This window comes from Bufo gargarizans, chromosome 7 (genome assembly GCF_014858855.1).
Source record: "Bufo gargarizans isolate SCDJY-AF-19 chromosome 7, ASM1485885v1, whole genome shotgun sequence".
In the NCBI taxonomy this organism is placed as follows: domain Eukaryota; kingdom Metazoa; phylum Chordata; class Amphibia; order Anura; family Bufonidae; genus Bufo; species Bufo gargarizans.
The window spans coordinates 173,253,540-173,268,044 of record NC_058086.1 but is presented as its reverse complement, the minus strand read 5'-3'; the positions used below and the strand labels follow the sequence as shown (position 1 = coordinate 173,268,044).

At 41.6% G+C, this 14,505-nt stretch overlaps 1 protein-coding gene across 1 annotated transcript in view; it reads left to right on the top strand.

Moving 5' to 3' along the window:
- CAMKV (CaM kinase like vesicle associated) overlaps positions 1-12,126 on the top strand; it is a 38,993-nt gene extending 26,867 nt beyond the window's left edge. Inside the window, exon 10 of the mRNA XM_044301585.1 lies at positions 11,938-12,126. Coding sequence (XP_044157520.1) covers positions 11,938-12,126 — 189 coding nt within the window. The remainder of the gene's footprint in view (positions 1-11,937) is intronic.
- The last annotated feature ends 2,379 nt before the right edge of the window (positions 12,127-14,505 follow it).

Sequence of the window (14,505 nt, the reverse complement as noted above, 5' to 3'; positions counted from 1 at the left end):
GTATCGCCACCCTCGAGCTCAGCCATAAGCAATCCCAAGCGTTAAGCCTTGCGGAGGAGCTTTCTGTCGCGCGATCTCAATTAAAAGATATGTTGAACGTTACTTCAGCTAAATTGCTCCTTCGTGCACGCTTCAAATCCTACGCACATGGCGACAGAGGGAACAGACTTATGGCGGCGCTAACTAAACAACAATTTTCTGACTCCTTCATTCCGGCGATCAAAGATGCGGCGGGCAATCACCTTAAGTCTACCCCTGATATAGCCAAAGCATTTTGTGCCTTCTACGAAGACCTTTACAACCTCCCGCCCCCTCCTGGGTCATCTCCCTGCTCCGTCGCGGAGGCCTCGAATAAATTCCTCTCCTCCCTTCAGCTTCCCTCTATATCCCCGGATCAGTCCTCCCAACTATTAGCTCCCATCTCTGGCCCGGAAGTCCTGAAAGTCCTAGCCACTATCCCCTCCGGTCGCAGTCCCGGCCCTGACGGTTTCACCATCTCTTATTATAAAACTTTTAAATCTGTCCTAGCCCCTCAATTTAGCTCCCTATGTAATTATCTCCTGGGTGGTGGCCACCTCCCTGCCCAGTCACTCACAGCCCACATCACCATTATCCATAAGGAGAATAAAGACCCGTTGCAATGTGGCAGTTACCGCCCTATCTCCCTACTAAACACGGACATTAAATGGTGGGCTAAGATCCTGGCTCAACGGATTCAAAAAGTTCTCCCGGATGTTATTCACAAAGAACAAGTTGGCTTTGTCTCTGGCAGACAGGGTAATGAGAATACTGTTCGCCTCCTTCATCTCATGAACTGGGCACGGTCTACCTCTACCCCGCTAGCTCTGCTGAGCACTGATGCAGAGAAAGCTTTTGACAGAGTGAGCTGGCAGTATATGTCACTGGCTCTGTCGAAATTTGGCTTTCCTGACCAACTCATTTCCGCTATCCTCTCTCTGTACTCTGCCCCCTCTGCCAGGGTCAAAGTCAACGGCACTCTTTCACCCGCCTTTGCCATTACTAATGGCACTAGGCAGGGTTGCCCTCTCTCCCCCTCGCTTTTTGTGATAGTCATGGAAACTCTCCTGTGCAAAATCAGGCAAGATCCCGATATTGAAGGTCTCCAGAGAGCCTCCCATACTCACCTCACGGCGGCATTTGCAGACGACCTCCTTATTATGACCACCAACCCTGAGACATCCTTCCCCCGGCTACACTCTATATTTGAAGAATTCGGTTGGGTCTCCAATTTCAAGATCAACTATAGCAAATCCCTTGCCCTGAATGTTACATGTAAACCCGCTCTTGTTGCGTCGCTTAAACGCTCCACCCCCTTCACTTGGGCCGCTCGGGACATCACATTTTTGGGGATTCACATCTCTGCGAATCTGAATGACCTTTACAGCCTTAATTACACCCCTATGCTCAACTCAATTAAATCCCATCTACAGTCGGTTAAACTTCCCTTCATCTCCTGGATAGGCAGGAAGAATTATCTCAAGACCTTCATTGTCCCCAAACTCCTATACCTGCTGCAGACGTTGCCCATATGGCTCCCGCGCTCGTACTTTACAGAGTTGCGTAGGAGATTCTCCCTTTTCCTCTGGTCGAACAAACCATCTAGGATAGCTTACTCCACATTGACGAGGGAAAAGAGGTTTGGTGGCTTCGGCCTTCCCGATGTACACCTGTATTACACTGCCACGCACCTAAATAGGTGCTTCTCTCTTCTTTCCCGAAGCCCCCCAAATCTATGCACAGCTCTAGAGCGAGGCCTCGTTACATACAAAGATTATCTCGTCCTGTGGGGGGTCCGTAGCTGTACGCCCTCACATTCCTTTGCCTCCCCCATTTGGAAGGGCATGCTCGTTGAATGGGCTAAACTCTATAGATCTAAAGATCTAAGATTCCCGAATCCTCGCCTCCCTCTGCACTTATTGCAAAACTTAGTTCATCCCGAGACCACTGCCCCTTCAGGTGTTTGGTATCAGTTGTCTAACCACACACTACAGGAGGTTGTATCTGCGAGTGGGGACTTGGCATGGGACACGATTCGGGCCTTGCCTGAGGTTCGAAAGCAATCCTTCTTGGCTCTTGCTGCCTTTCGCAAGGATATCGCGATTTTGAAACTCCCTCCCTTCTGCACGGAAGAATCCACCTGGCTGGAAAAGAAACTAGATATGCCGATCCCCCCGAAGAAGCCCCTGTCAACTCTCTACAAGGAGTTACTCTCTTCCACACCCCCAGTACTATCCTTTTTAGTGGCCTGGGAGAAGGAGCTCTCGTACCCCCTCTCAGAACCCGAAAAAGCATTTATCCTCTCCAACTCTCACGGATTCAGTCGTTGTATCAAAATACAGGAAAATTCCTTTAAGCTTCTTACGCGTTGGTACAAAACGCCTGAATTCCTCCATAATCTTAATCACGAAATACCCAATCAGTGCTGGAGGTGTGGAACAGAGAAGGGGTCCCTATCTCACATATGGTGGTCCTGCAGTCTAATCCGTCCCTTCTGGACACAGATTGAGAGCCTAATCGGGCGCATTTGCGGCTCCCCTATAAGTCTAGATGCGCAATTAGTCCTGCTTTGGTGCCCCAATATAACCCTCGCCCCTTCTAAAAACAACCTACCAACGTTACTTCTAACTGCTGCCCGCCTGCTAGTCCCTCTGCTGTGGAAGAACGTCTCTGCACCTACGCTGCTGATGTGGCAAGAGAAAGTGGATCAGATATGTCGTTTTGAAGAACTGGCTCACTGGGAATCTCACACTCGCCCTCGTTTTCTGGACATATGGAGTCCCTGGAAAGCCTATCGCCACCCGGCGTCTTGAAAGACCCTGTCATGATCTGACTGACACCGCCATTATTGAACCCACCACCCCCCCTCCCTCCCTCTCCCTCCCTCCCTTCTTCTTGTTTGGTATTTCTTTATCCCTGTCCGTTGTCCTGTTTGTCTATTTGTGTTCCCCCCCCCCCCCCCTTCATTTGTTTGACTTTTGTTATATTTGATTGCACTATTCTGCTGCCATCTGCGTATGGCGTTTGCTGTATTGTGGCACTTTATATCTATTTGCTTTCTCAATAAAAAGAGATTTGGTTAAGAATATAACTACTATAATACTGCTCCTATGTAGAAGAATATAACTGCTATAATACTGCTCCTATGTACAAGAATATAACTACTATAATACTGCTCCTATGTAGAAGAATATAACTGCTATAATACTGCTCCTATGTAGAAGAATATAACTGCTATAATACTGCCTCCTATGTACAAGAATATAACTACTATAATACTGCTCCTATGTACAAGAATATAACTACTATAATACTGCTCCTATGTACAAGAATATAACTACTATAATACTGCTCCTATGTACAAGAATATAACTACTATAATACTGCTCCTATGTACAAGAATATAACTACTATAATACTGCTCCTATGTACAAGAATATAACTACTATAATACTGCTCCTATGTACAAGGAATATACTACTATAATACTGCTCCTATGTACAGGAATATAACTACTATAATACTGCTCCTATGTACAAGAATATAACTAGCTATAATACTGCCTCCTATGTACAGAATATACTACTATAATACTGCTCCTATGTACAAGAATATAACTACTATAATACTGCCTCCTATGTACAAGAATATAACTACTATAATACTGCCTCCTATGTACAAGAATATAACTACTATAATACTGCTCCTATGTAGAAGAATATAACTGCTATAATACTGCCTCCTATGTACAAGAATATAACTACTATAATACTGCTCCTATGTACAAGAATATAACTACTATAATACTGCTCCTATGTACAGGAATATAACTACTATAATACTGCTCCTATGTACAGGAATATACTACTATAATACTGCTCCTATGTACAAGAATATAACTACTATAATACTGCTCCTATGTACAGGAATATTACTACTATAATACTGCTCCTATGTACAGAAATATAACTACTATAATACTGCCTCCTATGTACAAGAATATAACTGCTATAATACTGCCCCTAGATACAAGAATATAACTACTATAATACTGCTCCTATGTACAGGAATATAACTACTATAATACTGCCTCCTATGTACAAGAATATAACTGCTATAATACTGCCTCCTATGTACAAGAATATAACTACTATAATACTGTCTCCTATGTACAAGAATATAACTGCTATAATACTGCTCCTATGTACAAGAATATAACTGCTATAATACTGCCTCCTATGTACAAGAATATAACTACTATAATACTGTCTCCTATGTACAAGAATATAACTGCTATAATACTGCTCCTATGTACAAGAATATAACTACTATAATACTGCCTCCTATGTACAAGAATATAACTACTATAATACTGCCTCCTATGTACAGGAATATAACTACTATAATACTGCTCCTATGTACAGGAATATAACTACTATAATACTGCCTCCTATGTACAAGAATATAACTACTATAATACTGCTCCTATGTACAGGAATATAACTACTATAATACTGCCCCCTATGTACAAGAATATAACTACTATAATACTGCCTCCTATGTACAAGAATATAACTACTATAATACTGCCTCCTATGTACAAGAATATAACTACTATAATACTGCCTCCTATGTACAAGAATATAACTACTATAATACTGCTCCTATGTACAAGAATATAACTACTATAATACTGCTCCTATGTACAGGAATATATCTACTATAATACTGCTCCTATGTATAAGAATATAACTACTATAATACTGCTCCTATGTACAAGAATATAACTACTATAATACTGGCTCCTATGTACAAGAATATAACTACTATAATACTGCCTCCTATGTACAGGAATATAACTACTATAATACTGCCCCCTATGTACAAGAATATAACTACTATAATACTGCCTCCTATGTACAAGAATATAACTACTATAATACTGCCTCCTATGTACAAGAATATAACTACTATAATACTGCCTCCTATGTACAAGAATATAACTACTATAATACTGCTCCTATGTACAAGAATATAACTACTATAATACTGCTCCTATGTACAGGAATATATCTACTATAATACTGCTCCTATGTATAAGAATATAACTACTATAATACTGCCTCCTATGTACAAGAATATAACTACTATAATACTGGCTCCTATGTACAAGAATATAACTACTATAATACTGCCTCCTATGTACAAGAATATAACTACTATAATACTGCTCCTATGTACAAGAATATAACTACTATAATACTGCTCCTATGTACAAGAATATAACTACTATAATACTGCTCCTATGTACAAGAATATAACTACTATAATACTGCTCCTATGTACAAGAATATAACTACTATAATACTGCTCCTATGTACAGGAATATAACTACTATAAGGCTACTTTCACACTAGCGTTCGGGTTTCCGTTCGTGAGCTCCGTTTGAAGGGGCTCACGAGCGGACCCGAACGCAGCCGTCCAGCCCTGATGCAGTCTGAATGGAGGCGGATCCGCTCAGACTGCATCAGTCTGGCGGCGTTCAGCCTCCGCTCCGCTCGCCTCCGCACGGACAGGCGGACAGCTGAACGCTGCTTGCAGCGTTCGGGTGTCCGCCTGGCCGTTCGGAGGCGTGCGGATCCGTGCGGATCCGTCCAGACTTTCAATGTAAGTCAATGGGGACGGATCCGTTTGAAGATGCCACAATGTGGCTCAATCTTCAAGCGGATCCGTCCCCCATTGACTTTACATTGAAAGTCTGAACGGATCCGCGCAGGCTACTTTCGCACTTGCGCACTTGCGATTTTTTTTAAAGTTATTAATGCAGACGGATCCGTACTGAACGGAGCCTCCGTCTGCATTAATATGAGCGGATCCGTTCAGAACGGATCCGCCCGAACGCTAGTGTGAAAGTAGCCTTATACTGCTCCTATGTACAAGAATATAACTACTATAATACTGCTCCTATGTACAAGAATATAACTACTATAATACTGCTCCTATGTACAAGAATATAACTACTATAATACTGCTCCTATGTACAAGAATATAACTACTATAATACTGCCCCTATGTACAAGAATATAACTACTATAATACTGCTCCTATGTACAGGAATATAACTACTATAATACTGCTCCTATGTACAAGAATATAACTACTATAATACTGGCTCCTATGTACAAGAATATAACTACTATAATACTGCTCCTATGTACAAGACTATAACTACTATAATACTGCCTCCTATGTAGAAGAATATAACTGCTATAATACTGCTCCTATGTAGAAGAATATAACTGCTATAATACTGCTCCTATGTACAAGAATATAACTGCTATAATACTGCCTCCTATGTACAAGAATATAACTACTATAATACTGCCTCCTATATACAAGAATATAACTACTATAATACTGCTCCTATGTACAAGAATATAACTACTATAATACTGCTCCTATGTACAAGAATATACCTACTATAATACTGCTCCTGTGTACAAGAATATAACTACTATAATACTGCTCCTATGTACAAGAATATACCTACTATAATACTGCTCCTGTGTACAAGAATATAACTACTATAATACTGCCTCCTATGTACAAGAATATAACTACTATAATACTGCCTCCTATGTACAAGAATATAACTACTATAATACTGGCTCCTATGTACAAGAATATAACTACTATAATACTGCCTCCTATGTACAAGAATATAACTACTATAATACTGCTCCTATGTACAAGAATATAACTACTATAATACTGCTCCTATGTACAGGAATATAACTACTATAATACTGCTCCTATGTACAAGAATATAACTACTATAATACTGCTCCTATGTACAAGAATATAACTACTATAATACTGCCTCCTATGTACAAGAATATAACTACTATAATACTGCTCCTATGTACAAGAATATAACTACTATAATACTGCCTCCTATGTACAAGAATATAACTACTATAATACTGCTCCTATGTACAAGAATATAACTACTATAATACTGCTCCTATGTAGAAGAATATAACTACTATAATACTGCCTCCTATGTACAAGAATATAACTACTATAATACTGCTCCTATGTACAAGAATATAACTACTATAATACTGCTCCTATGTACAAGAATATAACTACTATAATACTGCTCCTATGTACAAGAATATAACTACTATAATACTGCTCCTATGTACAAGAATATAACTACTATAATACTGCTCCTATGTACAAGAATATAACTACTATAATACTGCTCCTATGTACAAGAATATAACTGCTATAATACTGCTCCTATATACAAGAATATAACTACTATAATACTGCTCCTATGTACAGGAATATAACTACTATAATACTGCTCCTATGTACAGGAATATAACTACTATAATACTGCTCCTATGTACAAGAATATAACTACTATAATACTGGCTCCTATGTACAAGAATATAACTACTATAATACTGCTCCTATGTACAGGAATATAACTACTATAATACTGCTCCTATGTACAAGAATATAACTACTATAATACTGCCTCCTATGTACAAGAATATATCTACAGACTATCCACCTCCTACGGACAGGTCCATAAAGCTGTATGGTGACAGTATATACAGAACAGAGCGTGTTCTGCAGATGGTTGCTCCTCTCTCTCGGCAGTCTCTGTAATGAGGACGTCTCCTGGATCTTCTGTGACATTACTGATGTCTGGAGGCTTCTTCTCTCTGCTGATATGGCGTCGCTGTGCTCGTGCCGCTGACCTCGGCTCGCTCATTACAATCTGCTTGTGTGGATTTGAGGCTTGTAATGTATTTAGCGGTAAATAAAATGGTGCTCATTTACATCTGCAGCGTGTGATTAGCATGTAATGTGCTCAGCACATGTCAGCGTCTCACATGCACACGACGCCGCTGCTCTCAGCATCTTAGTCTCAGAAGAGTTGATTGAATTACACGTTCTCTTTCTGAGGCGCTGTGACCGGCGGCGGCTGAGTGGAGCACAACTCCCAACGTGGATCATCCTCTGTAGAGCAGGTTCTTTATGATGGTGTAATAAGTGCTGACTTCACCATCAGACACGGTTAGCATGGACCTCGCATCTACCAGATCTAGAAGTGACCAGGGTCCTCGCTGGTCTCCATTATGGCGTCCAAAGCTAGACTCCAGAAGGATCCAGTGTTGGCTGCCACTAAGGTAGAGCCTTTTGATATGAGAGCACTCTGATATTAGATTAAAGTGCTGAAAGTGCTCTGATATTGGATGAGAGCGCTCTGATATAAGATGAGAGCGCTCTGATATTGGATGAGAGCGCTCTGATATAAGATGATAGTGCTCTGATATTGGATAAGAGCGCTCTGATATAAGATGAGAGCGCTATGATATTGGATGAGAGCGCTCTGATATAAGATGAGAGCGCCCTGATATTGGATGAGAGCACTCTTATATTGGATGAATGCACTCTGATGTAAGTTGAGAGCACTTTGATGTCAGATGAGAGCTATCTGATATTAGATTAATTCACTCTATTAGATGAATGCACTCTGATATTAGATGAATGCACTCTGATATTAGATGAATGCGCTCCGATGTAAGATGAGAGCGCTCTGATATTAGATGAATGCACTCTGATATTAGATAAATGCACTCTGATGTAAGATGAGAGCACTCTGATATTGGATAAATGCACTCTGATGTAAGATGAGAGCACTCTGATATTGGATAAATGCCCTCTGATATTAGACAAGGGCACTCTGATGTAAGATGAGAGCATTTTAATGTCAGATGAATGAACTCTGATGTAAGATGAGAGCACTGATATTAGATGGATGCACTCTGATGTAAGATAAGGGCACTCTGATGCAAGATGAATTAGATGAATGCGCTCTGATATTAGATGAATGCACTCTGATATTAGATGAATGCGCTCTGATATTAGATGAATGCGCTCTGATATTAGATGAATGCACTCTGATATTAGATGAATGCGCTCTGATATTAGATGAATGCACTCTGATATTAGATGAATGCGCTCTGATGTAAGATGAATGCACTCTGATATTAGATGAATGCACTCTGATGTAAGATGAATGCACTCTGATATTAGATGAATGCACTCTGATGTAAGATGAATGCACTCTGATGTAAGATGAGGGCACTGATATAAGATGAGAGCGCTCTGATATTAGATGAATGCACTCTGATGTAAGATGAGAGCACTCTGATGTAAGATGAGAGCGCTCTGATATTAGATGAATGCACTCTGATGTAAGATGAGAGAACTCTGATATAAGATGAGAGCGCTCTGATATTAGATGAATGCACTCCGATATTAGATGAATGCACTCTGATGTAAGATGAATGCACTCTGATATTAGATGAATGCACTCTGATGTAAGATGAGAGCACTCTGATATTGGATGAATGCACTCTGATTTATTAGACAAGGGCACTCTGATGTAAGATGAGAGAACTCTGATGTAAGATGAGAGCGCTCTGATATTACATGAATGCACTCCGATATTAGATGAATGCACTCTGATGTAAGATGAATGCAATCTGATTCACTCTGATGTAAGATGAGAGCACTCTGATATTGGATAAATGCACTCTGATGTAAGATGAGAGCACTCTGATATTGGATAAATGCCCTCTGATATTAGACAAGGGCACTCTGATGTAAGATGAGAGCATTTTAATGTCAGATGAATGAACTCTGATGTAAGATGAGAGCACTGATATTAGATGGATGCACTCTGATGTAAGATGAGAGCGCTCTGATATTAGATGGATGCACTCTGATGTGAGATGAATGCACTCTGATATTAGATGAATGCACTCTGATGTAAGTTGAGAGCACTTTGATGTCAGATGAGAGCGCTCTGATATTAGATTAATTCACTCTATTAGATGAATGCACTCTGATGTTAGATGAGGGCACTCTGATGTAAGATGAATGCACTCTGATGTAAGATGAGAGCGCTCTGATATTAGATGGATGCACTCTGATGTGAGATGAATGCGCTCTGATGTTAGATGAATGCACTCTGATGTTAGATGAATGCACTCTGATGTTAGATGAGGGCACTCTGATGTGAGATGAATGCACTCTGATGTTAGATGAGAGCGCTCTGATGTGAGATGAATGCGCTCTGATGTTAGATGAATGCACTCTGATGTTAGATGAGAGCGCTCTGATGTGAGATGAATGCGCTCTGATGTTAGATGAATGCACTCTGTTGTAAGATGAGAGCGCTCTGATGTGAGATGAATGCACTCTGATGTGAGATGAGGGCACTCTGATGTGAGATGAGGGCACTCTGATGTGAGATGAGGGCACTCTGATGTGAGATGAGAGCGCTCTGATATTAGATGATTAAATGAAAGCACTCTGTTGTAAGATGAGAGCGCTCTGATATTAGATGAGAGCGCTCTGATATTAGATGAATGCACTCTGATGTAAGATGAGAGCACTCTGATGTAAGATGAGAGCACTCTGATGTAAGATGAGAGCGCTCTGATATTAGATGAATGCACTCTGATGTAAGATGAGAGCGCTCTGATATTAGATGAATGCACTCTGATGTGAGATGAATGCACTCTGATGTGAGATGAGAGCGCTCTGATATTAGATGAATGCACTCTGATGTGAGATGAATGCACTCTGATGTAAGATGAGAGCGCTCTGATGTTAGATGAGAGCGCTCTGATGTGAGATGAATGCACTCTGATGTGAGATGAATGCACTCTGATGTGAGATGAGAGCGCTCTGATGTTAGATGAGAGCGCTCTGATGTGAGATGAATGCACTCTGATGTGAGATGAATGCACTCTGATGTGAGATGAGGGCACTCTGATATTAGATGAATGCACTCTGATGTGAGATGAGAGCACTCTGATATTAGATGAATGCACTCTGATGTGAGATGAATGCACTCTGATGTAAGATGAGAGCGCTCTGATGTTAGATGAGAGCGCTCTGATGTGAGATGAATGCACTCTGATGTGAGATGAGGGCACTCTGATATTAGATGAATGCACTCTGATGTGAGATGAGAGCGCTCTGATGTTAGATGAGAGCGCTCTGATGTGAGATGAATGCACTCTGATGTGAGATGAATGCACTCTGATGTGAGATGAGGGCACTCTGATATTAGATGAATGCACTCTGATGTGAGATGAGAGCACTCTGATATTAGATGAATGCACTCTGATGTAAGATGAGAGCGCTCTGATGTTAGATGAGAGCGCTCTGATGTGAGATGAATGCACTCTGATGTGAGATGAGGGCACTCTGATATTAGATGAATGCACTCTGATGTGAGATGAGAGCGCTCTGATATTAGATGATTAAACTAAAGCACTCTGATATTAGATGATTAAACTAAAGCACTCTGATATTAGATGATTAAACTAAAGCACTCTGATATTAGATACCACCATGATATAAGGTGACCCCCATCACACGCCCTCACTCCCTCCTGTCAGAATAATATTGTGGGTTACAGGATATCGGACCCCCTCAGGGATTCTCTATATTCACTACATGCAGAAGTTTAGTGAATTCTGTTCTTCAATAATTTGTACTGAGTTTTAACCTGTCTCATAGTCAAATCAAGAGCTGCATTCACAATTCTGCTGGTTACCAAGGTATCTACCAGCTCTGTGATGAAGGCCATGCCACTAAAGCTCTACTTCTGCAATGCGTGTGCTGTAGTGAGCGCAGCCGAATACGCTCTGCGCAGACAATGAACCAGCAGGGGGCGATGTGATGTCAGTGCTAGGACTAGGCTGGCAGACTGTGCTGCCTGATATTTAAGCAGTAGAACAAAATGACAAGCTCAGCTCTGCTATACGGGTTCCTTCCTTCTGCTTGCTCACCCCTTCCACAACCCTTTGTCTATTTCAGAAAGCCGTACGAGTGACCACCATGATGAAAAGGTTGAGAGCTCCGGAACAGACTGAGTCCAAAACCCCTTCTCCATCCACGGAGAACGAGAGGACACCAGGCCTGGCCACCCCGGCCCCGTCACCGGCCAGCACGCCAGCCGAGGACACTCCAACTCTGCTGACTCCATCTCCTGATGGAACCGGCTGAGAGTTCTGGAGAGGAGAGCTGCCAACCCGAAACCCTCTTCACCGCAGAGCATACTCTCATTAACCCTTCCTTCCCCTCCGCTCAGGAGGGGTTCTCTGCAGTCATGTCATTAACATTGTCGCTGTCAGAGAGAACTGCACCTGACTGCAGCGACGAGCCATGTCAGATCCGTCGAATGCTAGGCAGAACCGCAGCACTAACCCCATTGCATTGCCCCATTAACCCCTCCACTGCTAGAGCAGAGCCTTTATTTTGATTCCGCATCCTCTTAGTTGCTAGAGATTTGTGCACTGTTAGAGGAACGTTATTTGCCCTCATCCCCTCCTCGCTATGACGCTAGGAATGAAGGCGTCTTGCACCGTCATTAAGTGGACCTCTCGCCACAAACGTGAATCTACATACAAAAAGTTTATTACTGAGGCGTTTTGATGAAGTGTACCTTTTTAGCTCACTGCCTCTTTGTGGCATTTCCTTACTACCTTGGTATTTATAAAGAGCATGTAATATGGCTTCTGCCCTGTGCCTGGGAGGGGAAGCGTTAGAACATGAGAGCCATACCCCCCTCTTCGGTACAGGACGTCACAGGCTTGACAGGTCCACTTCAAGCCTGGGCTGTATTATATTCCTGTTCACCTGACAGGTGGCAAGCTTCTATCTCCAGGCTGCCCCTTGTTTCTCAACCCCTCTGTGCCCCACTTGGGGGACACGTCTTGTACAGACCTTTGCCCTGTGTTTTGTAAGCTTTCTTTGAATAAATGTGCTGCTTGTCCCAGTTGTACAGTGTCCATCATTGGGGAGGGGTCCCAGACTGACTGCAAACCGTGAGTGTGATGTACACAGCCTGCATGAAAACTCCTCGGGGGCGGAGACTAAGGGGGAGCAAAATCCCTCCCCTTCTGAACCATTTCCAAGCACCACCTTCATATAAAAAGCACGCACCCCTCTCTGCACAGAAAATTATGTTTCAGAGCAGTCATCACTGAACGTGGATGGAATCTGAAAAGGTTAGAAATGTATGAAAATCTCAAGACGTTCCTCCATGTCATCCAGCACACGTTCTGTGACTGGTTCCTGTAATATATGAGGCACACAGCATTATCCGCCTCCTGATCCCCTCTATACTCTTACATCACATATCTATCTACACCGAGATGTGTCAGACAGATGGGGCTGAAAGGTCTCACGGAAGAGGACAGACGTTACACCGTGTGGAGGCAGAAGTGCGGCCGACGGTGAGCGGGGGGGGGGCGAGGGAGGCGTAAACTGTATACGGAGGATAATATTATATCTATGTTCTGTATAATCTACTGAATATGGCCATAAAAACCCAGTAATCTCCGAGGACACAGCAAGATAGGTCATCCTGCTACAACCTGAGCATCTTATTATACCTAGTGATATGGAGCATGCTGGTATAACCTGGGCATCTCCTATATATAATTATATATGTACAGCTGGTATAACCTGGGCATCTCCTATATATAATTATATATGTACAGCTGGTATAACCTGGGCATCTCCGGTATATAATTATATATGTACAGCTGGTATAACCTGGGCATCTCCTGTATATAATTATATATGTACAGCTGGTATAACCTGGGCATCTCCTGTATATAATTATATATGTACAGCTGGTATAACCTGGGCATCACCTGTATATAATTATATATGTACAGCTGGTATAACCTGGGCATCTCCTGTATATAATTATATATGTACAGCTGGTATAACCTGGGTATCTCCTGTATATAATTATATATGTACAGCTGGTATATCCTGGGCATCTCCTATATATAATTATATATGTACAGCTGGTATAACCTGGGCATCTCCGGTATATAATTATATATGTACAGCTGGTATAACCTGGGCATCTCCTGTATATAATTATATATGTACAGCTGGTATAACCTGGGCATCTCCTGTATATAATTATATATGTACAGCTGGTATAAGTTATACATCTTCTTGTATATAGTGATATAGACCATGCTGGTATAACCTGGGCATCTCCTATATATAATTATATATGTACAGCTGGTATAACCTGGGCATCTCCTGTATATAATTATATATGTACAGCTGGTATAACCTGGGCATCTCCTGTATATAATTATATATGTACAGCTGGTATAACCTGGGCATCTCCTGTATATAATTATATATGTACAGCTGGTATAACCTGGGCATCACCTGTATATAATTATATATGTACAGCTGGTATAACCTGGGCATCTCCTGTATATAATTATATATGTACAGCTGGTGTAACCTGGGCATCTCCTGTATATAATTATATATGTACAGCTGGTATAACCTGGGCATCTCCTGTATATAGTTATATATGTACAGCTGGTATAACCTGGGCATCTCCTG